General features: G+C 54.1%; 1 protein-coding gene across 1 annotated transcript in view; it reads right to left on the reverse strand.

Moving 5' to 3' along the window:
• Positions 1-20593, reverse strand: part of DTX4 (deltex E3 ubiquitin ligase 4) — a 30529-nt gene extending 9936 nt beyond the window's left edge. Inside the window, exons 1-6 of the mRNA XM_045855201.1 lie at positions 19806-20593; positions 10814-11537; positions 4655-4716; positions 4137-4298; positions 2214-2275; positions 1137-1289 (exon numbers count right to left, since the gene is read on the reverse strand). Of these exons, the coding sequence (XP_045711157.1) occupies positions 1137-1289; positions 2214-2275; positions 4137-4298; positions 4655-4716; positions 10814-11537; positions 19806-20016 (1374 nt within the window). The 5' untranslated portion in view covers positions 20017-20593. The remainder of the gene's footprint in view (positions 1-1136; positions 1290-2213; positions 2276-4136; positions 4299-4654; positions 4717-10813; positions 11538-19805) is intronic.
• Positions 20594-22593: the final 2000 nt, after the last annotated feature.

Here is a 22593-nt window from a genome sequence, read left to right on the forward strand (position 1 = left end):
CAGGACACTCAGAAAGGTCCCCAGCACTTCTGGAAATTCAATCATAAGGATACATAAAGATGAAGGGAAAAAAATGATAGTCATGGCTAATATAAAGGAGCTATCAATTTAAATCATAGTAGTAAAACACCCTATCAAGTAGGTATTGTTTTATCTCCATCTTCCCGATGGAAAACGAAATCTTGGAGTCGAAAATCTTGCCCGAGGTCATTTGGCTACTAAGCCAGGGTTCAATCTTGGGTCAGCTGCCTCCCTTGCCTGCACTCTTTCCCACAACAAGGGAGCCACACAGCAGCCCCCCGAAAGCCAGACATTTATTTTGGATGAGTAAGAGGTTGAAGATCAGAGAAATCTCAGACTCTGATGCAATCCAAGCTAGGCCTGGAGAAATGCATAGGGTTCAACAAATTCATGGAGATGAGGGAGTGGAGGCTATTGCAGGCACAGGAAAGAATATTAGAAAAGTCAGGACTCAGAAAAAGCTGGGACATGGGAAGGACAGAGCTGTCATCCAGGGACATTCCCAGAGTCCCAGAAACCAGCTCTAACTGGGGAACACCACACCACAGTCTGTCATGAGCAAGATGAACATTGCAGCTTCCCCGCCTCCAGCGGGGGCATCTTAAGGGATTGCCCAGTAGACCTCGGCAACAGTCCCTAATGCCTTTGAAGGAGCAATCAAGGGTGTTTTGAAAATATCCAAAGAAAATGAATTATAACCAGAAGAAGGACAGATGATTGGGAAACCCATCTCTGACCATGTGAGTGAATGCCCACCATCGGCGCAGTGCTGTCATGAGAATTTCCGTCTCCCTCATGGGTGGGGGCCCACTTCACCCAGCAACAGGCCATGACAATGGACCACTATTCTCACAGACCTCAGGGGCAGAAGTCTGCACCTCTCCGACCACCGTGCCTCATGTCGACATCAGGGGGATTGGGTAGCAGAGCCCGAAGGAAAGATAAAGACAGGTTTTGCCACATTATAATTTTGTGGAGGATGGATCCTGCTCAGGACAGCCAAAATGACCACTCCTGCTGCGCTGGGACACGTCCCCCGGGCACAACATCAACAGGGCCTTCCCGCTCTTGCTCCTCCAGGGCCCAGGGCAGCAGCCCCACAGGCTGGCACTCACCTTGTTGCCGTTGTTGTACATGGCAACCAGGCAGTAGATGTGGTAGATGTGGCCGCACCTGGACAGCTTTCCCACCAGGTCAGGCTTGACGGTCGGCTGCGGGCCCTTGTAGCCCGAGGGGGCCGTGAGGCGCTCCATACAGATGGTGCAGTCCTGGGGGGCAGGGGACAAAGCCGAGAGGCCGTCAACCTCCTCCAGCCTGGGAGGCTGCGGCATCCCTACGCTGGTCCCCGAACGCTCAGAGGTCAGGCGAGCTGTCACTGCCCCTCTTGTAGGAAGCCCACAAACTAGGGTAGCCATGCCTTTGGGAATGTAAGTATAGTTGGGCCTTTGGGAATCGAAGTATATTTGTGCCTTGCTTTACACAACAGAAAAATTCCTGAAATAACTGCTGGTGTCAGTACACGTTAACTTGGGCTGGCCACCAAAATGACAATCTCCTTGAGGGCTGTGACGATGCAGCGTCCTTCCTGGGCGTCCTTGAGTGGCTTGTGAAGGAAACAAATGCTTGCTGACAGCCCCATGGATAAGCTTTATTTAAGCTGACTCTTTAGAGGAACTATAATTCTAGTACACCAGAGGGACTGCTGTTTAAATAAATCTACAACGGGATTGCTCAGCCTTGGCACTATTGACAAGAGGGGCTGGGCAACTCTCTGCCGCAGGGGCTGTCCTGGGCATTGGCGGGTGTTTAACGGCACCCCTGGCCTCTACCCGCTGGACGCCAGTAGCACCTCCTCCCCTCCTCGCCCAAATTGTGCAAAACTGCCTCTGGCTGAGAACCACTGATCTTCATCCAGCTCATTTTTAAGTCAATTCCCACTGCTTATCATTCTGTCTTTCTTAAATTCAGACTGTCACGTTAAGGTGGTTTAGAATCGATCAGCTCTTCGCTGTATGGAGAGGCGAGAGAGTTTAAGTGGCCTCTCGTGACCACCAGCCTTGGAGCCCAGGTGCGCAGCGTCCCTTCCGACCAGCTCTGTACCTGTCAGGACTTAGCAGCTCTTGCCGCATGGGCAGCAGGAAGGCTGGTGGCTGATGGAGAAGGTGAGCCCTGCCTCGTGTCTCTGCACTCACCTCATCTGGTGGGTGCCGGACCTTCTGCAGGTACTTCTTGAGCACTTCCTCTGGGGTTTTACCTGTGGGGACAGGGTGATCAGAGCGTCACCGAGACTGAGACAAGGGATCAAACAGCCTCGCCAAGCAGGGCACACCAGAGAGGAACGTTATCAACCAGGCTAAAGGCAAGAAAGGGCAGGAATTCATTGTGCAATGGGGTACGAGACTTTGAAAGGGACTCAGGGGTAGAAGAGGCAGAGAGGTGGTCTGAGGAGGTAGGAGGTGGTTCTGCCTCCCTTTACCTCCTGCACCTCCCTGACACCCCCCTGGCTAGTCACAACAAAGCCACTTTTTACGGAGAAAGACTGAGTGGGTTTCTCTCCCATAAAATCAAAAAGCCTGGGCCTGCCCAAACAAGGCGATAAGATAGCAGAAATAAAAGCACTCTGTACACTGTTACAAGATAAAATAAAAATAAAAATAAGAAACGCCAGGAAGGCTTATCGCGTTTATTTCACAATGTGCCAAGCACTGTCTCCATCTATACTGTGGCGTCAAACTGGTATTATTTTCGTGGGAAGCCAGGAAGTTATGACCGTGGCTCTAAGAGGTCTTCCCTGGTGGTCGGCAGCGTGGCCACTGCCGGCAGATGGCAGACGTAGCTCCTCAGCAGGGAAAGGCTGATGGGAAGCATCCTGACAGGTGCGATGATTCTGGAATTTGCGGGGGATTGGACCCCTGGCCAGCAGCCCAGCCTGAAAGCAGGGAAATGAGACCATACAGCCTCACAAGGAGGCAGGGAAGGAAAGAAGGGCCAGTGTCTCTCCTCAGGCGACTCTCTTAACTTTTCTAAGCTTCCGTTTCTCACTTATTAGAGGAGGAAGAGCCAATAGCACCTGCTCAAGAGTCGTTTTGATAATTAAATGAGCTAATGCACGTACAGCCCTTTTAGCACACTGCCAGCTAAGGATCCCATATGGGCTATTAATAATAACAGGAAGAGTGCGAAAGTGCAAAATCCTGTCACTTCCTATCAGATAATGAGCAAAGGCAATTGAGTTCATCTAAGCAGAGATTCTAATAGACTGGAAAAGTAGGACAGGGGTTTGAGGAAGTGGATCAGGCAACAGCCCAACGCTGGATGCCGGCCCTTCCTTCCCACTGTCCTGCTTCTCTTATAAGAATTAAGCTTCCACTAATGGCCAGCCTGTGACTCGCCAGGCCCTGGGCTCAGTGCAGTGCACCTATGATCAAACTGAAACTAAATCACGCGTTTGCAAGGTGGGGACTTAAGGGTGACAGTCAACACATGTGGCCACCAATACCAGGGACAAGAAAGACCAGCCACGGGGCTGAGGCAGGGCCCCGTGGCACCAGGGCAGGCACAGAGCCGTGTGGGATCGTGGGCAGGTAGGAAGGAGCTCCTGAAGAGGGTTCAAGTAGCCAGAGCATCTGGAGGCTCAAGCGGGACACAAAACCGTGGCCACTTCCCAACCGTCAGGCATGCATTCCGGGGCATACCTGCTGGCCACTGGTTGTGACTGTTTTCACCCCAAGGTAAAGGTGAGAAAAGAGGGGTCCTCTGAGGTCATGACTTGCAAGTGACAAAGTTGGGGTTTGGATTTAGCCTGTTTTGGTTCCAATGCCAAGGTGATCTTTCTCGCTAACATACTTTATCAGTGTCACGCATCACATTTTTCTGTGTTTCTATGACTCTGCCCTGCATTGTCATATTTCTTAAGGTGTCTCCATCCGATCCACACACAGCCTAGTGTGGTATCTTCATCAGAACAGGTAAGAGTTTGGCCTGCTTAGCTGAGGCTGGAGCTAAGGCCCAGGGTGGGTAAGCCATGGGGGTGACCCTCAGTGGTGGAGGCAGAGCCAGGGCTGGGAGCCAAGGACGAGGCTGCCAGTCCCCCCGGAAGATAAGGAGGCCGATACCTTTTCTTGCTTGCTTTTTGGTGGTCTTGCGGCTTGTGTTGGAAACCCCTGGGATGGATTTTATTTCGCTCTTGCTGACGGGGGGCGGGTGGAGGACCAGCTTTGGGGGCCTGGTGAGACACACAGGCAGCCCCGCCGCACTCATGAGGATCCCCGTGATGCCTGGAAGGGAAGACCACACGTCAGGAAGGACTGGGGAGTCAGCCCCAACACCCCCTCCACTCCTCCCTCCCCACTAACCTCCTCTCCTCCTCGCTCCAGAGTTCTCATAACACACGGATTCTCCACGTACTCTCTGCTTTCCCCAGAAACCGACTGATTGCTTCACCTTCAACATCACGCTTTGCTTTCAGCAGCCAGTTCTCCCTAAGCCCTTCCTGCCCATCCAACCCAACGCCTAACATTCCCGTTTGTTTGAATTAACATCCGAATTTTCTCTCTTGTACCCATTCTCACTACCTGTTCTGTTGCTTTCATTTTTCTACCTTTTTGCAAGGCCAGTCCAAGGTCCCTCTTACCTGCGAGGGCGGGATTGACAGGACTGGACCCATTTAGGTTCTTCACTGGCACCGTGGGGACCCTGTGGACGGAGAGAGCAGACGCATTATGGTTTTGACAAGTGGGACAAAACGAGCCAGTGTTGAGACCCCAGAATTTCACCCACCGACGTGTTGCCCTTTCTTACAGGAACTAATCAACCCTACTCAAGATGCAGCAAGTGCTAAGCACCCCAGCTGGAGGTGAGACCCTCGAAATTAAGTCAAGCCATGTCATTCCTCCACTCAAACCTCAGAACTCGGTTCACTCAAAGTTCATGGCCTGCGTGTTCTGCCCACCCTCCCCACCCAATCCTCCTCTCTCTCAGTTCTCCCTCATATCGCTCGCCTCTTTGCTCTAGCTGTTCCTCCTACATGGCTGGCATATCCTGACTCAGAGCCTTTGCATATGCTGTTCCCTCTGCCTGAAATGCTGTTCCACCAGATATATTCCCAGCTCCCTCCTACAACTCCTTCATTCTTGGCTCACATCTCGCCTTCCCGGAGAAGTTCCTGAGACCATTTTATTTAATATTGTCACCCACTCATCCATCCTACCTCGAGGGCCCTAAACCCTCATAACACGGCTGTACGTTCTTCCCTATAGAGCTTACAATCTTTTAAAATAAGTTGTTGCTTATTGTCTCCCCCTCTAGAAGCAAAGCTCTACAAGGGTAAATTTCTTTGTTCATTTTGTTCAGCAGCCTAACACTAGTAGGCATTCGCTGACTAGTAGGCATTCCTTCATTCATACTAAAGGAATGAACATATAAAGAAACACATTCGAACCTGGGTGGACATCAGGGCCACCTAAGAGGCTTGGAGAGAGCCAGAGCCCGAGGCTTGGTTTGGGGCGCAAGAACTTGCATGTTTATGTGCTTCTGTGGAGAGGATGCAGATGCAGCCAATCCCCCGTCCAACATTTGGAAACCATTGCCCTAACAGCTGTTGCTTCTCCTCTTCCCTGAGAAATACAAATATCAGGCAAAGCCTCCTCCTCTCTCTGTCCCTCTCCCAGCAACTCAAGCCAAGCTGGAGAGGAGACAGCGCAGCTGCTTGGGAAAGACGAGGCCTCCCACGGCGCCAACTCCTGGAAAAATAGGGGGCATGTGGGACTGGGTCTTGCACCACCTCCCTCCTAACCCCCGCCACTCAGGCTCCCCCAGCTGGGCTTAGAGGGCGACGTGGGCTTGGAGAGGCCAGTGGCCTGGGTCGCAGAGGACTCCAGGAGCCAGGCAGCCTGAAGAAGATGGCAATTCTGCGATGTGGGTCGGGTGGTGCTGGGAAAACAGGAGGAGGGAGAAAGAGCATGTTGGCGTGTTTGCTTATGTTGCTTATTATTTGTTTATTTGTCATAAACAAGAGAGCCCGTGAGCTCTCGCCCGTGTGTTATAATGTTTGACATGCACAGGCAGAGAGAGGCACGTCCTCGCCGCTCACAGTACAGACAGCATCCAATCCTTCCAGCAACCTGTGCGGGAGGTGTTAGTATTGTCAACCTTATTTTAACAGGCCGGGAAGCTGAGACACAGAGAGGTTCAGCAAACTCGATAAAGATCACGCAGCTAAGGCTCTGAATGCAGGAATGCCCAGCTTTAGTCACTCATGACTCTCATGTCTATTTCATCCCATCGCCCCACGCCGCAGACAGAGGACATGAAGCTCAGACAGGGAGGGAGTAAGCTCACACCTAAGAGGCAGCAGGGCCGGGATGGACCTCAAGGTTGAGCAGTGGGTCTGCCTGTCCCCTGCATGCCCAGGGGTGATTCCCCTGCTATGCTGAGTCTTCCACGGCATCTGTGTCACCGCAGGGACCTTGTGCACCCGGGTTGTGAGAAGGATGTGGAAATAACAGATGTGGAAGTGTTTGTGTCTCAGCAGGCCACCAAAGGCTACTTTTCCTTGGAAACTGTCCACAGGAGAAATCAAACTCAAATGAGGGGAGGGGAATTCAAAACAAGGAAAGTAGGCCAAAAAAAAAAAAAGAGGCTCAGACTAGATTCTGGACCCTGTGATCTGCCCCAAGGGGCCAGGCATAGTATGGTGGATGGGGAGTCAGGAAATCCTGCCACTAACGCCTCCCAACGCCTGCCACTAACGCCTCCCAACTTTTCTGAGCCTCAATTTCCTTATCCATGAACCTGCGAGGGTCTGGGGTTAGAAGATGTCAGGGAGACTCCGTGACAATTTTCCACCCCAGTTCCTAAGATTGGGTGGCAGCCTGAGTCCTGGGTTCTCTACCAGCAGCTGAGTTGCCCCCTTCCCTGGGCTGCATCTGGAGAGGCTGGGGATGCAAGTCCGAACTCCTGTGCCTGTCCCCAGCTCCCCAGCAGGGGGCAGAGCACCACCCAGCCACCCCCCCTCTTCCCGCACCTGCCTGACCCCCTCACCACTCCAAGGCCCCCACTCTGGCTGATGAATAGCTGTGATCTGGGTGACAAAAGCTACCTTTGTTCCCACAAACTGGACTGGCAGGTTTCCACACCCAATCTGCTTAACCAGGAAATATTCCAACCGGCAGAGCACACCCCCCTGGCAGCCCAAGGACTGGGGATGGGGGGGGTAAGGTCTGAAGAGAGGGAGGGTCTGCACTTGAGGCCAGGGACCCCTGTAATACTGTGGGAGAGGTGGGTGTCCCTGCTATGCCAGGAAAGGGACAGCATGGCAGAAGGGCTTGTCACTAGGCTCTGGGTGGCACTGGGGCTTGGGGAGGAAGGGGATATTTATTTATGAAATACAGAAGGGTATAGAGGAAGGAGCCCTTCCCCCCAGGGGGCCAGGAAGTCCGCCTTCCAGTCCAGCTGCACAGTGGCATGTGCCTTTGAGAGGGCCACACAGCCTCTCTGCACTTGTCGACCCCACCTGAGTAAACACGGCCCCCTACCTCTCTGTCCCGTGGGGTCCCTGTAAGGATAAGGGATCTTGAGAAAATACTTTGTAAAGAGCCAGGCCCTATGCAAATTCGGGTGATTATTTACGTCTCTGTTTCCCCACTGTAAGAAGAAGCTGGGCTTGATACAGTCTTCTCCTGCTGTAATATTGCAGTTTTCTCAGATTCTTGAGGATATGGAGTGTGAAGTGTCAAGCCCAGTGCTGGACGGTGCTGAGGACTGTTGAGTTTGCAACAACTGGTCACCCCTCCCCCACTGGTCCCGGCAGACACAACGAGAACCTGGAGACCCGCCCCTGTTGTGCACACCGGTCACACCCTGCTGGGGCCCCAGCTCCGGAGGCCTGAGCCCTCCTTCCAGAGACCCGCGGCCCAATGGCAGGCCCGCTTCCACATCCTCCAGGCGGCGCAGCACGGCGGCTGAAGCTGTCTGCCTGACCACTTGCTGGCCAATCAGAAGACACCCTGTCTGCCCCCATTCTGTCGGGCTGACCCCAGTTATGGAAGGTGCAAGTTTTACTTTCTGTCCCTAAAATATAAAACCAAGAAAAGAGAAGAGCAAGCGAGGGGGCAGGGGAGGCCAGTCTAAGGCAGATACCAGGCTGAGAAGCAGTGTTTTCCTTGGAGTCTTGGGCCAACCCAGGACCCTCGGGCAGGACAACGGCCATGTCTCTCCAGCAACCGAGGTCTCCGCTGGAGATAGAGAAGCCTCCCATTCTGGAGCAGAGGGCCAGAGGGGCGACTCTTGCCCTCCCCTGTACAGGCGCCCTCTCCCTTCTCTTGAGAAGCCCCCTGTTTGTGTTTCTGAATAATTCACGGGGTCTTTTGTTCCCCCCAAAACCCTTCTCTCCATCCCACCTCTCCCACCCTCCCGGGTCTTCCTTTATCCGTGGGAAAGTTGCTTGAAGAGGTCACGGGCAACCGAGAGGAGGGGGAGGGGCCACTGGGTGACAGAAGGCCGATGGCAATACCAGACAAAGAGAATAAACACGCCAATTAAATGGCCAAGAAAGACTGGAGCAGAAGATGGGAGTGGGGGTGAGGGCAGTGGTAAGAGGTGAAAAGAAGAGGGCTGGAAGACAGGGAGGGGCCTCCCTTGTCAGGAAAACAGAGCAGAGAAAAATCAACTTGTTTCTATAGCCCTTTTGAAACTGCACTGGCCGGCCCTCCAGCCTATTCTCTCGCTCCAATTCTGCTGGCTGGCAGAGGGAAGAAAGCAGAGAGATAAAGAGCTGCCGACGCCCTCTCTGGGATTTAAAGCGATCCGGGGTGCCTTTCACTCAGTTATGGCAGGGGGTCACTTGGCACTTGTCAAGGGCGCCAGTGATGAGGTAAGGCTGCTCAGCTTGGACTTCAATTCAACAACTACGTGGCACGTATTCAGTAAGTACCTGTGGCTAATGAAAGTAAACAGCAATAGCCGCTAATTCTACAGAGCTCTTACTTATGTACCAAGCGTCGTGCTAAATCTATACACCAGATAGTTCATTTAATCATCCGGACAACCCTCGAAGGAAAGTGCTATTCTTATTCCCATTTTACAGATGAGCAAATTGAAGACGGAGGATGCCGAACTTGCCCCCTCTCCCCGTTACACAGCAAGGAACTGGGGTTCAAGTCCAGGCAGTCAGGTTCTGGAGGCTGGGTTCTCACCCACGCGGGTAATCCTGCTGAACTGTGGCAGAGGCCCCCACGAGGCTGCTGTGTGGCAATGCACAGAAATTGAGCGGAGGCACTGTTTGGGTATCCAGTCCCTTCTCCCAAATACTTCTGTGCACTTCTGTGACTCTTCGTATGACAATCCCATGCATCTGACCAGCATTTGACCGTGTGTAAATTGCTTTTGCATAAATGAGGAGCTGGGCTTAAGCAAGAGCAGTGGACTAGGAGACTAAAATTGGGTTCCAACCCCCACCCTATAACACCCAAGCTATGTGGCTTTCATTGGGGAGTTAATTCTGAGCCAAGTGCCATGCCCGGCACTTACATCAGAGAGTAAGGGAAGCTGGGGATGGCACCTGGTGAACTGTGAAGGGCTGAACTCCCTCAGTGGAGGTTTTCAGGAGGACTCCCTGGGGTAGACAGGGCAAGCACGAGGATCCCCATCACACACACAAGGAAACCGCGCCTTGCAAAGATTCTGTGGCTCACCCGAGCGGCAGAGGCAGGAGTAAAGGCCGGGCCTCTCAGTCTATGGTGCACCCTCCTTCTCTCCTCCCAGTACCAAATCTCTCTGTGCAGAGACCGCCCCCTGGGCAGCCTGAATTTTACACTCAGCTGTCCACCCTAACTCTACACCACCCTACTGTCCAGGTTCCCGGGCTGCAGGCAGGGCCAGGCGCCTCTGGAGGGTTGGGTGGCTATGAGAGACCAATCTCGTAAGAAACCAGGGGCTGGCAGGCAAAGGATGCAGGCACCCACAGACCTGGGACTCTCCCATTTTATGATCGAGCAGACCAAGATGGTCATAAAAACCAATAATCACAGAACACACATCACATTGTTACAGGAGTAACTGAGGCCATGCAGGGAATGTGCCCAGCACATGGGAAATACTCATTAATGTGGCTGCTCATCTCATCTGAAGGCACCCCTCAGAGAGACCAGAGGAAAGGAGCAAACCCTTATTTGGCACCTACTGTATGCCAGGCACCGTGGTGCATGCTGGATGGGGAGGGACACGCAGAATCAGAAAGAGTCTGGCTGCGACACCAGACTTCCTAAAGGGTGAATCCTGGTCTGCCCTGGTGATCAGCTATGTGCCCTTGAGCCAGTGAACTTGTAGTTTCTTCCTGTGTAAAATGGGATCGAGAGGCCTCCTTCCTTCACAGAGTTGCCGTGAAGGATTAAATGAGGAGACGATGCCCCCGAACTGGACCACGGTGGCAGCGCAAAGCACGTTGCTGCTGTTACTAAGGGTGTGTGATCTGCTTTGGCACTCACTGTGCCCCTGACCTGCGCATGACCGTCAGCATTCACTGAGCAGGAAGGTAGGGCTCTGAAGTTAGGAGGGACTGCCCATCTCAGGGCCAGAAAGAGGCAAAGTCTCAACGAGAATCCGGAGCTCGGCCCCCAAAGGCCAAAGCCTCCTCATCCACCACACCATGCTGTCTTCCACCTGCAGCCGGAGGGTAGGACAAGATGAGAGGGAGCTTAAGTCCTGGCAGCCCCTCCTCCATCTCTGACTGGATGGTCAGTCATGGGCTATGCCTGACGAGTAAAGGCTCAGAGGCAGCCATGCAAGCACCTACCCAGAGGCGATCAGCACCCGGGACTGGGCGATGGCCAGCCGCTGCAGGTTGGTCCGATTCAAGGTCGCCAGGGCCACCCTTCCCGTCTTGCCGTTGGCACCTGGGGGGCTGGTGGGAGGGCCCGCAGTGGCCCCTGCCGGCGAGCTGGAGGCCTGTCGCTGGATCGGCTGCGATGGTGCGGTCTTCACTGGGCCTCGCATGGTGCCCGTGCTGTCCAGTGGCTTGGCCCCAGGCCCTGGCGGTGGGGGCAGCTTGACCGCTCCAGATGGGGGCATGTTCTTGCGGGCTGCTGGAGGCTGCAGGGGGCCAGCGCTCCCGCTCACCACGGCCGCCTTGACGCTCATCACCAGGACGCACTGCGGGCAGGAGCAGGGCGGGCCCGGGGGCGAGGTGGCCGATCCGGGGCTGGACGGCCAGGACTGAGCTTTAGGCAAGGTGCCCGTGACCATGGGGTAGACGAGATCCAGACGCCGGCGCACGCGGCGCTGGCGCTGGGTCTGCCGGTTGATCTGGCCCATGGTGCTGAAGTCAATGACGTAGCTGAAGCCGATGGAAGTGAGGTCGATCCAGGGGTGCTGCTTCTCGTAGGCGTGCTGGATGGTGATGCCCACTTCCATGTCGTAGGGCGTCCAGGAGCCGTTGTCGTTCTCCCACTCCCACACCACGCCCTTGCCGGGGGCCGAGGACGGGTCGTAGTAGTTTCGGCGAACTGGGCGGAGGGTCCCTGCCAGAGGGGGACAGAGGAAAGGGGTCAGGGTCAGCAAAGAATGACACTGAATTGTGTTTCATAAACAGGCAAACATTACGTGAGTCTTCCTGTGTGCAGGGCATGAGGCCGCCTGGTGAGGGGTCAGCTTTGAACGAGACTCATTCTTGCCTTTCAGGAGTCTGCATCACACCGGGGTGAACACAGGTGAGTGACAAGGACCACCGCGTGGCAGGCGGTGCCTGCTACCAGAAGGGGCACCTCCTGGCTGGGAGTGGGGACCTTTTAGCCTGCAGTCAAGTCTGTCACTTACTAACTGATATAGACCCTTCCGCCTCCTTTTCTCCCCTTAAGACAACAGGATAATAACTCCTGCGCTGAGTGACTGTGAAAATTAACTGTGGCTGCCTCTTAACAAATATGCATTTGTTTCTGCCAGGCTCTGGATTTCTCTTTCCCCTCCACACACAGTAGACACTCCTTAATATCACCTCCCTTCTTCCCTATCCCTCCAGTGCCCTGCCTCTAGTGTCACGAAGGAACAGAGCACAGGGCCATGGAACCCAGGAGGCAGAGGAAGACTCTGCCTCTTTCTGGGAAGGCTGCGCAGTGACAGTGAGTGACGACAGCAGTGACTGAGCCCCTTACTGTCAGAAGAGAAGGGAGAAGCAGGTGGAGAGCACTCTCTCAAACTTCCCAGCATCGTCATATATCAACCCCGTTAATGACCACGAGGATAACTTTCTATTTGTCTAATGTCTTTCTTTCAAGAAGCGCAAACCCCTCCTCAAGAGATCTTCTTAATTGGTACAGTCTTGCTGGGGGTGGGGGTGGGGTCGAGACCAGGGTCAGTGCAGGCAAATAGCACAGCGGAAATGAGCCTGCAGGACCAGGAGGAAATACTAAGCCTGTCACGGTTGCCTCTTTCTCCCCTACCCACCCCAGACCTGAATTCAGACCCAACCGCAGCTTGTTTCATGGGCATCGTCATCGAGGCTGAAGATGCCCAGCTCAAGGAGGGTGGGGGAGCTGAGGGGAAGGAACTCCAGGGTGGCCAGAATTGCCAAATCTGTCGTCTTGAGCTCTATCCATCCCAGTGGTGGGAAAAGGCTCCCCTCCTCCGGCCTCTGACCCAGCCCTCCTCCAACCCGGAGGGAGATACCAGGACTGGGGACAGAATCCCATTCAAGGGGGGAAGAAAAGGAACAATGGCTATTCAAGCCTTTGCCAGGGTCATAACCTGCCCCCCCACCCCATCTCCAAGCCCCTTAATGACCCAAAACATCAACATTCAGAGGCAGGAGGGAGAAGCAGAACAATCCCCTATTCAGCAGCAGGATCTCTGCTGGGGGACAGGGGGGTAGCTAGCAGGACAGGAGGAAGGGGCAGGCAATAGTGTCCTGGTTTGCTTCCATTTCCTTCCTCTGCAGCCAGCTTGCTGGGGAACAAAGAGCACAGACTTTGTGTCCAACGGCAAAGGTCCCGCCCCTTCCAGCTGTGTGACAAAGCCTCAGTTTCCTCATCTGTTTGGGGCCCCGGGGGAAGGTACTTCAATGGGTGAATGTGAGGATGAAATGAAGGCATGACTATGAAGAACTGAAATAACACCTGTCACATGGCAAGAGCTCAGCAAAAGTTGGTGGTTATTATTGTAATTTATTTTCTATTGTGTGACTAAGCAGGATGGAGGAGTTGTGGGGAAAGTTTAGTTCAGCGGATGCAGAGAGAGAGAGAGAGAGAGAGAGAGAGAGAGAGAGAGAGAGAGAAGCGGGAGGAGTAGGAGGAGAAAAGAATGTGTACCTATAACTCATATTTATACAACCTTTATTACTTAGGAAGCAACTTCACCTATCCCAGACCACAGGATCTTCATAGCAATCTTATGAAACCTCATTTAGAGATGAGAAAATTATGTTTTGAGAGCTTAAATGAGACTGTTTTATATTCTATTCAGGGTAGCGGGGACAATGTATTGTGCTTGGCCAATTTTCACAGATGTGCTTAAAAGGCATTTTTTTTACAACAATGTTAGCAATGCCAGAGGTGTCCGAGCATTGCCCCAGAACATCTGCAGACCAAGCCCTGGCTCTCACACACCCTTCCAGGTTTATCGTCTCCTGGTCTCGTGTTGCCTCTGCTCCTGACAAAGAGACACCCCTTTTATCCCCATGGATTCCCTCATGGTGCCCGGGACCTCTGCACCTGCTGTCCATCAGGTCTCTTCTACTGAAATGCTCTCCTTTGCCTCTTTTACCTATTGCTATCCTCCTGCTCATTCAGGCCCTGTGCCATTTGCCATCCATTTCTCGGAAGTTTCTCCCAGCCCTGGCCCCGCCCTCAGGAAGTCTGGGGTGCACCAGCATCTCCGCACGTTCCATGCTGGTGCCCTAAGTGGAGGCATAAGACGCCACTGCCATGTAGGCCTCTGCTTTCTAGTGCCTTCTGCAGTGTCTGGAAGCAATGAGGGCTCCATAGCGTGCTGTGCTAGACTGACCACTTCTGGCTACTTTAGCACTTCGTTGTTTATCTTACCTTGCTGAGTGCCCACTAGCTGCTGCGAGGGATGCCAAGACCTAGGCGCTCCTCAAGTGGCTCACAGTAAACACAAGACAGGTGTGTGAATGACTGTTCGTGAGGCAGAACAGCCACAGGAAGAGTTCCAGCTTAAAGCACGTCGGCAGAAAATGCAACCACATTCTCACTGGGCTTCAATGCTTTCCATAACTTCCCCTGAGTTCAGGACTGAGATCCCCTCTGCCCACCAACCTCACACTAAGACACTCTGCCCACATTTCCGCCACCCCAGCCTCCTTTGGTCTCTGCCCACTGCAGTGCTTATCTGGGCCTTTTCACAATGCCGGTGCCTCCCCCCCGCCCCCCCCCCCCCATACACACACACACTCCGGCAACCCTCCTCACTGCTCACCCTTCAGATTGCTCTGCCCTGCCCTGACCAGGTCAAATTCCCATTCCTGTTTTCCATATAGTATTTTTCTTGACGGGCAATGACCCATTTATTGTGTGATTGATTTGATGAATGTCTGTCTCCCTCCACTGGACCCCCAACCCCACAAGAGTGGGCATCCAGGTGTTTGTTCAGGGCTGTATCCCGCCCCCCCCCCCCCCCCCCATGCCTGGAATGTCCTAGGGGGCTCAATAAATATCAATTAAACATTAGATAAAGTAATGACGGTTTGGAGAACACTTCGAGAAATGCATGAGAAATAGCCTAAGATCTGAATGATAAAGAGAATTTCAATGGGCAGAAATGGCAAAGGAGGGCATTTCAGTTGAAGTAGTTGGTGGGGGAGGGTCAGAGGACTCTGAGGGAATTCAGGAGGGTTAAAGGGACATCCGTTTGTCAGTCGTGGAGGAAAAGATGAGGCATGGAGGACGATAAACCTGGAAACGTGTGTGAGAGCCAGGGCGTAAATGGTCAAACTGCCCGGCTGCACTGGGTTTTCTTTGTAGGCGATGAGGAGGCGGTGAAGCCTGTGACACAGAGAAGTGACAAGACCAGAGCGGCTCTGCTAATTGGTTCTAAGTGAGACATAATGAGGGTGTCGGCAGTGAAAATGAAAAGGAGGGGACAGGCTGCAGGGGCCCTACAGAGAGGAAATCGGTAGAACTTGACCATGAGGAGTTGAATGCTTTCCAGGAGAGGTTCCAGGGTCTCCTGCCTCAGAATCTCCTGGGGTACAGTGCCCTCCAGCCCTGGGGGTCAGCACCTCCAGGGACTGGGCCTGGGCATCTGCATGTGAACAACTACCCTGAGTTCTCATAATGCCAGGCACCTGAATAAGACTCTGAAATGCGTCAGAGAACCCTGAGGTTTGACCGTGGGCAAGTGGTCAATGGCGGCACCAGTCACAGGGAGAGGGGTGTCAGGAGGAAGAGCTGGGTGTGGAAGGGGAAAATGTTGAATTCAGTTCAGTCCTAGCATGTTAATTATAGGTATAAAGCAGACCTCAGAACCAACATTTTGGGACCAGAGAGATGGTTTTATTTGTAGGCAATGAGGAGGCAGAGATGGTGGGATTTAATTCTCAGATTATTTTTGGAGCCCATTCCATCTGGAATGGATTAGTCCTGGACCTTTCTATTATAATCAGAACCACAAACTAGATGATCTGAGGAAATCCACTTGGCCCTAAGGTGCAGTGACCCAAGCAAAAGGCCTCTAATGGGATCGAGACATAGGCCATTCCCAGACTAAGGAGGAAGAAAGAGAAAGAAAATCGATTTTCTGTTGGCAATTCAGACACCTGTATCCCAAAGCACCCAAGATATTTCTTGGGAGACAACACTTTCTAAGAATGACCTGAGGTCTCTAGGGCATTTCACTACATCTCTGCAACATGGTTAGAGCATCTGCTGTGCCCAAGAAATCCCATCATCCTTCACCCTTGCTAGAATATTCCACGTGGGCAGAAACATAGGTGTTTGTTACTGCTGTACCTCACGTACCTGGAACAGTGCCTGCACCATGCCTGTTCACCACTTAAAGGAGTAGAGCATGGGGCTCTTGATCTGGACCCTCAGCTCTGCCATTGACTAGCTGTAAACCTTTGAACAACTTAATCTCTCTCAGCTTGCTTCCTTTCCTATATAATGGGAACAATAGGTCTTTCATAAGATGGCTGGTGGAATTAAACAAGATAATGTGAGCAATGTGCCTGGGGCACCCCCTAAAATTACCCTGGATGTGGTCATGTGGTCATGTCACGTGGTCATCACGACCGTTGCCTCCTCCATTCCTGTGAGGATGGAGGGGGCTGGGCGGGGGGGACGCTAAAATCAGCTTCTGTCACATCCTTTAGTCTCTCTCCATCTGACCCTCTCACCACATGAAAGGCATGAAAGAGGCCACAGTTGCACAGAAAACTCTGAGCTGGGAAGATCCCTCCCTCACACCATGCCGCTTCTAAGTCGCGTCCTCACTGGTGGAGGGGCCAAACCCATTCACATACCCATCTGCAGAATGGGTGGAAAGGAGCCAGAGGAACCTAAAGCCTGTTCTTCATTCTGCAGAAGAAAAGGAGGTCTGAGCAGTTAAGGGACTTGTTCAAGGTTACCTTGTAAGTCAGTGAGTCTGGGATGAGAGCCTGAGTCATGTCTCCCCTTTCTGGTGGGGGTCTTCCTCCATCCTGGGGTGCCTTCCCACACCCAGCGCCCCACTGTGGGAAGGCACCCCACCCAGGAGGGGCAGAGGCAGTAGAGCAGGTGGCAAGAGGGATGAGTAGCTGGCCCAAGGGTGCCTGGGCCCAGGAGGTGGCAGCAATCGAGTGCATGAGAAGACACAGGGGAAAGTGATGCCACAGCCCACAGCCCTCCTGTCTTAACAACAGGAGAAGGCCAGCCCAGGCAAGGTATATGACCATAGGTGGAGGGGACTCAACCACAGCTTTTGGAAGCAGCCAAGCCCCAGTCACCTCTATCTCACCCCATCTCTTCCCTTCTTCCAGATTCTCTAGCCCCACACGCTTTGAGGAGACCAGCATAGAATGCACATAAGCTCAGACTGGGAGGCTGGCTGGGGAAGAAGGGTCCAGGGCAAACAGAACTGGCAGAGGGTGTCTGCAACCTCCTAGCCATCTCCCTGGAGACAGGCTGGACGAAGTAGGAACCCAGGAGAGCTGAGAGCCTGAGGACTCCTGTGGTGGCAGGGCAGGCGACTTCAGAGGGGAGAAAAACTCCCTGAAGAACAAAGCTCCCATGTCGGGAAATGTCCCCACATGGAGAGACCAGAAAGAGAGAGAGGAATCGCCTCGACACAGGGGACTTCCAGCTCTCCTTTGTTTATGGGGATGTTTCTGGTTCCCAGCTTCAAACTATGGCTTAGCGGGGACAGTGGGGAATTTAATTAAACATTGCCAGGGCTTGGCCAAGGTTGCCTGGGAGACGGTGGTTTAAAGTTCCTACCCTGTCATGGCCTCATCAACGAGCGACACTGAGGGGAACTTGTGTCTGTTGGTGAAGAGCGGGGAGAAGGGGGTTCTGAGTCCAGAAACCCAGGGATCCTATTCTACTTTGACAAGCTCCCTGACAGACCCAGCATTCCTGGGATTCAGCCCAGGGCCTCCAGCACCCACTGCAGGGCTGAGGAGACAGACATGAATGTGAAACACACCCTGAGGCAGGCTTTGAATGATCCAGGGCCAGCTCCCTGTCTAAAATCTGCTGGACCCCAGCCACTCTTCCCTGAGCACAGGCTGACCGCAGCCGGGTGCCTGGGCTTGGGCTAGAGGGACCACCAGGTGGTGGTCAGCCTGTCGTCCTCGGGGAAGAGTGATCAGACCTGGGGGAGGTAGCTTCTGCCTTCAGCCCAAAGTTCTCCCAGCTCTGGAGAAGTTTTCTCCAGAACTTCGCTTCGATAGAAAGGGCCCTTGAGGCCGTGACCCTTCCTAGGTACCATGTCCCTAAACACTGATTGAACTGTCTCCTTTCTCAAAGGTGGGACAAGGGGTGGGACCTTTATGTCACCAGGGCAGTTTCTCCTTATGCTGCAGAGATGCAGTGTCAAATAGAAAGGCTCACACTTGCCTGTTTATTTCAAGCAGGAATTCCCTGCCAGGTGTTTTAACTCCTGGTCTCATCGCCGTGGCTCAGCTGTCCCCCTCTCCAAACACCTGTCCCCCGCCAGTCTGACGTCTCTGCCCTCTCACCTCCACAACCTCTACCCAAATTGCACAATGACGGTCTCTCCCTCCCCCTCAGCCGCACTTAACCCTCTTTCTCAATCTCCCACGGCCGCCTCCTTCCCTCTTCCCCTCAGTCCTCCGGGCTGCACCTCCCAACCCGTTCCCACCAGGGGTTAAGTCCTCTCCCCCTGCCCCCGCCCCAGATGATAACACTTCTGGAAGCCTTTCCCCCAGAAAAGTTGACTCTCTCCACCAGCGTCTGCAAAGTCGTTGGCAAAGAGGTTGTTGGGAGTCATGACTAGAGAACTTTGGGCTCAAGGCAGAAGCTACCTCCCCCAGGTCTGATCTCGTTCCCATGACAGCCCTAATTAGCGCGCAGGATGCGGGGGCTTTCCAAGGGGCCGAGATGCCCAGTTCTGCAGCTGTTCTCCGGCCTTCTGGGACGCTCCCAGCCATCCCTCTAGTACCGCCCCCCCCCCCCACACACACCTGCCTCTCCAGGCTCCTCTTCACACTCTTGGGAAAGCTCAGCCAGAATTCCTGAAACAACCCCCACCCTCATGCGGAGACTAGGGCAGCCAGGCTTGTCCCAAATCATCCCTTAAGCCTGGACACACTGGGCCAAGCAAAGGGACGCGGCCCTGCTCGGCCCCTCCCGCCCGCGACCCGCCGCCCGGACCTCTTCCCTGACGCCTCTTGCCTTGCCCTGACGTGGGCAGGCTGGTCAGCTGGGAAGTGGGATTGTGGCCCCAGTGGCAACTCGCGTATCATGGAAAGAGAGGAGTGCAGTGGTCTGGGAGTCCAGAGCGTCCCTCCTAGGCGACGGATTCAGGAGGGAGCTTGAGGGCAATTTCTGCTTAGGAATCCGCCGCCGCCGCCGCCGCCTCCTCCGCGGACAAAGGGAGCGGAGCGGCTTCCCTGCCAGGCATTCCGGAGCCCGGGCCCTCCCCCTCTTCCCTCCATCTGCTCTGGCCTGTTGCTTCAGCACTTGGAGTGCGCCAGCAGCCGCCCTCGCCGACGCCGCAGCATCCAGGGGGCTTCATGCCCCGGAACCCCCCCAACTCCAGTCTCCCCTCCCAGGGAGCCCGGCCCTTACCATTCCAGACTACCGCTAGAGCCTCCGGGGAATCCCTGCCTCCTTCCCCCAGTTCCCACACCCAGCGCCCCGCGGTGGGAAGGCACCCCACCCAGGAGGGGCAGAGGCAGTAGAGCAGGTGGAGAGAGGGATGAGTAGCCGGCCCAAGGGTGCCAGGGGCGAAGCAGGGTCAACCGGCGTGTGAGCGACGGGAGCAGGAAGCCCTTGCTAGGGGCTGGGGTTGCCGGTGGGAGGGGTGGCCCCCGAATCTGCACGGGGAGGGGAAAGGACCTGGGCCCACCAAGTGCTTTAAAAGGGGCGTAAAAGAGGAGTTGTTCGGGGCTAGGGTGCAGCTGGGCTCGCATAGCCAGCACACTGACACTACTAATTACATGGCCGTTTATAAGAGGATCACGAGGAGGAAGCGCCCCCTCCACGACCACCTCTGGGTGACACCACAGCAAGGAGGTGCGGACTGGGGTGGGGGGGGCGCCGGTGGGCTCACGCAGCGGAAGACCCCTGGGCAGGGCGCGGAGGTGCGCGCGGGCGGGGCAGGGGCGGCCGGCTCACCCGTGTCCTGGCGGAACTGGTTCATGGACTGCAGGTCGATGATGTAGGGCGCCAGCCGGCTGTCCACCTGGCCCAGCACTACGCTGCCCCCGGCGCGCGGCCCGGCGCGGACCACCGCCTCGATGTGGTGGCTCACGGCCGGGCTGTAGGGACGCCAGCGGCCGTGCTCGTTCAGCCATTCCCAGACCACCACCGCCGAGGCCAGGAGCATGGTGAGCCCGGGGCTGCGGCGGCGCCGCGCTCTCCCTCTACCGGGCTCGGCACGCCGGTCCTCCTCCGCTTCCTTCTGCGCCGCCGCCTCCGGGCCTCGACCGCGCCCCCTGCCCCGCGCCCCGCCGCCCCGGGCAGCCTCAGCTCCGGCCCAAGGGCCGCTCCCCAGCCGCGCATCCACCGGGGCCCGGAGACCGGGGCCGCTTGGCTCCGACCGCGCGCCTCCGCCGGGGTCCGCCGCTGCTGCCGCCGCTGCTGCTGCCGCTGCTCCGTGAGGTCGAGTGGCTTCATGCAAATGTCCGGCTCTCTGCAAACAGGCCCCCCGCCTTGCAAAGCTTCCCGACGGGCAAAAGCCGCGGGAGCCCCGGCGGCCGCGAGCTGGCGCTGACGGCGATGCGAGGTACCAGCCCTCGCACCAGTTGCGCCTCGGGCTCTGCAGTCGCCCGGGTGGGATCTCGCCGCGCGCTCACGCTGGGAATGACACGGTGTTCCCCTCCCCTCTTTCTCCTCCCTTTCCACCCTAGCGCCGCACGAAACGCTGTCGCCGCCTGGGCGAGAGCTCCCCCTCCCTGTGGCTCTGCTCAGTTGCTTCCAGAATGAATCGCTCCTCCCAAGCGGGGCGCCAAGGCAAATCCGTGCCTGCCGAGGTTACCCCCGTCCCTAGGCGCCGAAAAGAGACCCGCCATGACACGCCTCTGATACCGCCGCTGTCGCCGGGCCACAACTTTGCAGCCTCCCTCCCAGAAATGCAATTTCTTCTTCTTCTTCTTCTTCTTCTTTTTTTTTAATGCAGCGTGATCAGTGTCTGCAGTGCGAGCTCTGAGACACGAAGTGTCTCCGGCTCGGTCACGCACCCGCACGCTCACACTCGCACACACGCGCGTCCACACCCCCACGCCCTCCTGGTTCGGGTGGTATTACCTCATCTTCGCCGGCATCCTTAGCTGTCAGTCAAGGATGCAGAGCAGGGCTCGCAGCTCGCTCGCCCCCTGCTGGCTCCAGGCGACGCGTGCCGGCCAGTGGCCACACACTAGTTGCTGCCCAACTCCAACCAGGACTAAGGAGACCCAGTCCAAAGGGATGCAGCAATTTGGTAAACGGTGGATTTATATTGTCTATGTCCAGAGCATATGTGCTTTTTCTGGCCCGTTTCGAGTTCCTTGAATCAAGAAGACTCACGCTAAATTGATTTATTTTGCAGGGTTTCTGTGACCAAAATAATGAGACGCCAGGACACACCACCCATGCTAGACTTGGTTTGTTTTGGTCTTAAGTGATTAATGTGGGAAGTAATCTAAAAGGGCCGATTGCCGTCAGGAATACAAGATATTCTTTCCTGAGAATACAAGCTTTGTTTTGCTGAGGTTGCAACCACACAAAACATTTATATGATCAAGATCCAAGATAGAATATGGAAAAAATATTAAAAATCTATGATGTATTAGGGATTGGGATTATGAATATTTTTTGAGGTAATCATTTTTCATAATATCTTACAATATTTTGGGGAGGGAAGATTTGCTTTCCATACCTCGTTCTTGTGCTCTCTTGAATTACGGCCACTCTTAGTACCTTACTGGAATTTTCCATATCTCTTTCATCCTTCTCCTAGCTCCTTACAGAGTTCTAATTGCAAAGCAAAAGAAAAAAAATATCATACATGCTCCTCTTTGTGCCTCCAAACGCACCAGGCTTGGGGGTGCCTCTGAGCTTTGTTCTCAGTAGTGGTGCCCAGAAGTCTCCCCACCGTGACCTCCAGTCTCTGTTAAGGCCAGTCTCCCAATCCAACTCAATCAACGCCATTTATTAAGATATCAAATTTTGCCCTATCTGGCATAGCTCAGTGGATTGAGCATGGGCTTGTGAACCAAAGTGTCACAGCCAGGTTCGATTCTCAGCCAGGGTACATTCCTGGGTTGCAGACCATAACCCCTAGCAACCACACATTGATGTTTCTCTCTCTCTCTCTCTCTCTCTCTCTCTCTCCCCTCCCTTCCCTCTCCAAAAATAACTAAATAAAATCTTTAAAAAATTAAAAAAATATATCAAATTTTAGGATTTGAAGGACAAAAGGAGAAGGAGTAAAGGATACCTCAATTAATCCTACCAAGAGCCATTATTATTCCCATTTCAAAATGACAGGGCTTTGGAAATTTATGCAATTTGTCTGAGATTACACATTTAGCCAGAGGGGAAATTGGTATTCAAACCTTAGTTCAGATCCTCCCCCCCTCCCATCCCTCAAAAACCAAAAGACAACCCCACACATATTGCGAGTCATGTGGCAATGTAGAAGTTTCTCAATGTAAAAGAAGGAAAAGGAGAAATGAGGTTAGAGTGTTCTGGAAAAAAAAAACAAGAAGAGACTTGAAGAAAAAGTAATCTAAGTTTTATTGAGCTATTTTTACTTTTAATCATGAGACCAAGAGTATAAAGAAACTCTGCAAACCTTCTTGTGATCCAGGTAGGTGGAGATGCAGAAACTATCAGTAATGGTGCAAGAGGAGGCTAGAAGGAACAGGTAGAACTCAGCACGGGACCAGCTAAGTGAGAAATCACCAGGTGGAAGAAGATGAGG

This window comes from Phyllostomus hastatus, unplaced genomic scaffold (assembly GCF_019186645.2).
Source record: "Phyllostomus hastatus isolate PE091 unplaced genomic scaffold, TTU_PhHast_1.1 phas_scaffold_11, whole genome shotgun sequence".
NCBI classification, from domain to species: Eukaryota; Metazoa; Chordata; class Mammalia; order Chiroptera; family Phyllostomidae; genus Phyllostomus; species Phyllostomus hastatus.